This window comes from Aplysia californica, unplaced genomic scaffold (genome assembly GCF_000002075.1).
Source record: "Aplysia californica isolate F4 #8 unplaced genomic scaffold, AplCal3.0 scaffold00471, whole genome shotgun sequence".
NCBI lineage: Eukaryota > Metazoa > Mollusca > Gastropoda > Aplysiida > Aplysiidae > Aplysia > Aplysia californica.
In genome coordinates, this window is record NW_004797741.1 from 350516 (window position 1) to 353305 (window position 2790).

General features: G+C 45.4%; 1 protein-coding gene across 1 annotated transcript in view; it reads left to right on the forward strand.

Annotated features, from left to right (window-relative positions):
* Positions 1-2431, forward strand: part of LOC101856598 — a gene marked incomplete in the record, with an annotated part of 52946 nt that extends 50515 nt beyond the window's left edge. Inside the window, 1 exon segment of the mRNA XM_005105443.3 lies at positions 462-2431. Within this exon segment, the coding sequence (XP_005105500.2) occupies positions 462-1925 (1464 nt within the window).
* Positions 2432-2790: the final 359 nt, after the last annotated feature.

Genomic DNA, 2790 nt, shown 5'->3' on the forward strand with positions numbered 1-2790 from the left:
ACACACACACACACACACACACACACACACACACACACACACACACACACACACAAAATAATAATCACTCCTTTTCCAGACGCATGTTGGTGTGACTAACCACTTTAGATGTCTCTTACTCCTTGAGGTATTCATCATCATTTCATGGATGGTTTGAGGGTGCTCTAGTGTGGTTTGCTCCTTTTTTCTCCTATCAAACATCTATCATTCTTATCTCTCCTCCTATTTTTGTGTTTATTACTCGCTCGTAACACCTCTAATCTTCGGCACTTTTTTTTTACCTTATTGCATTGCAAGTGCCGGAAAACTCTAACTTAAAAAAACAATATTTTTTAATCCTCAATTCTACCAACCCCCCGGACCACACCATATTCTGTGTTGTCCTAAGATTTGGAAACAAGTGATGTAAAATGATATCTTTCCTCTCTCACCCCCCCCCCTTTCCGCCTTTTCTTCTTTAGGGATACTCTACCTCATCTGACGATAGAAGCCGGAGCGAAGTGAGCTCAGAACCGCCCCTGCCTCGCCCTCACATGCCTATGAACAGCATCAGGACAGACTCGCCCCTAACAAGCAACACCTCTGACTCTTCAAATAGCCAGGTCCGGTACATAACGCCGTCTACTCATCACTCACAACCAAGGTTTTTCCTTCACGAAGGGGATATCTCCTCCCAAGTCATCGAGGCACCACCTGTCGGTTCCACGATCTACGGAAACCTACCACACGACGGTCATGTAGTTGGAGCGGCAGCTTCGGTGGCTGCTCCGCAAAATCAGATTGTCTTTGACAATGTGCATAAAGTATACACCCTGGACTCTCCGATATACTCAGCCGCTAATAATCTTTATAGCACGAAGCCGGCGTACTGGTTGGTGAAACAAGCGGACGATAATTTGGTACCTTATGAGAACCTGGCGCCAGGCGCTGATGTCGTTGCCGGAAACAGTTCTTACCCTGCCGGAGGTATTGTGTCACCACAAACTGTCACATTTCCGCAAGAGCTCGTTCAGAACCAAGCTGTCGTAGTGCCCAATAATCAGACACTTCCTCTTAATAACCCGGTCGTTCTGCGACCTGGACAAGAATTGATCCTCGGCGTTGATGGAATCCCTTCTCTTTGCGACAGAAGCGGTCGTGTGGGCCACTCAGGAGTAGATGATGACCCTCACAGTTATACAGGCCTCATACTTTCTCCACCTGCTCCGCATAGAACGAGAAGAGCTGTATCGAATGACTACATCACTCCCATTCCTCCTCCAGATTCAGATTTTGAACAAGCAGAAAGAAGCCACGCCCATCCAGGTCACAATATGCAAGACTTTAGCGTTCAGGCTGAGAGCCCTGGAAATTCAACTCGCTGTGATGATGGCAGTAGTCATAAGCAGAGGCAAATGTCACCAAACACTCAGGAGACTTTTGCACAAAACCAACAAACTCAACAGGTTAATGAAAAACATTCACAAATCCCTACAAATGATAATTGCGAAATAAAAGGAAATTACTCAGCAGGTATTATTCCCCCCATTGTGGCTACCACAGACAGTCGAGTAAACGCTTCACCTGTGAACGGACATATTCCTCAGACAAACACAGTAGAATCCTTAACTTCAAACCCATTAACACTCAGCAGCTTCCCATCAAGTACGACGTATAACGCATCCGCATCAGTGACACAGGCAGATAGAAGTCGTTCAGCAGAGCCTTCTTCTTCGGAAGAAAGTACAGCCATCCAAGCTGGGTCACCTATCAGAGACCCAACCCCTCCTCATGACACCGACGTAGCAGGGAACAAAATGCCTGGGTCTGTTGCACTTCAGGACAGCTCAAACGGCGTCCAGAGACGTCTCAAAGTCTTGAACAGCCCCAGAACCAGCCAAAGCCCTCGGGTCTCCGATATTCCTGAAGTGTCAAGTGAGGTGTGATGAGCTCACAGACCACGGATTCTGAGAAATCGGCTGAAGGTACGAAGAGATTAAAGGGCTGATTCTGTTGCCTAACGAAATTATTATCAGAAGAAAACGTTGTCAATTGAGGCAAACCTATCTGTACAAAGAAACAGAAACAAAACTACGGGATTGTGATTCCCACAGCACATTGGTGTTTATCAGTATGAAAACGCTATATCTTTGTGTGCTCAGGTCTCTTCAGCCACCTACTAGCACACTAATACAACTCTAATATCATTATAATTTCTCATTTTCACATCTCAAAAACTTCAACAATATGAAACTGTGAATGCAAGTCTTTTTTAATTAGCATAAAACTATTACAACATCTTTAGAGCAATACCAAACAATTAGATAGCTAGTTACTTAAATGTAGCTATCGTTGATGCAGTGAATGGAGACTTTAACCTCAATCCAGCCTCTTTCCTCCCCTGTCAGAAACTCATCCCAACACCACCCCCACCCCCACCACCACCACCACCCCCGACACCGGGAGAAAAAAAGGGGGGGGGGGGGTGAGGGACACAGAACTTCCGGGCTAATTACCCTTCAGGAAAGTTGCAACAAGCGCCAAGCGGTATCTTCAAGTCACCAACAGCCACAGCTCAACCACAAATCCCGCATTATCCCAGGGGTATCTAATGAGCTCTTATAAGTCATACGGAAAATAATAAACTGGGTTTTTCTTTTAAAATTTCTAGAGATGATGATGGTGGTGTTGGTGGTAATAGTAGTGCTTATGATGATGATGATGATGATGATGATGATGATGATGATGATGATGATGATGATGATGATGATGACAAGGAGGAGGAGGAAGAGGAAGAGAAGGAGGAGGAGG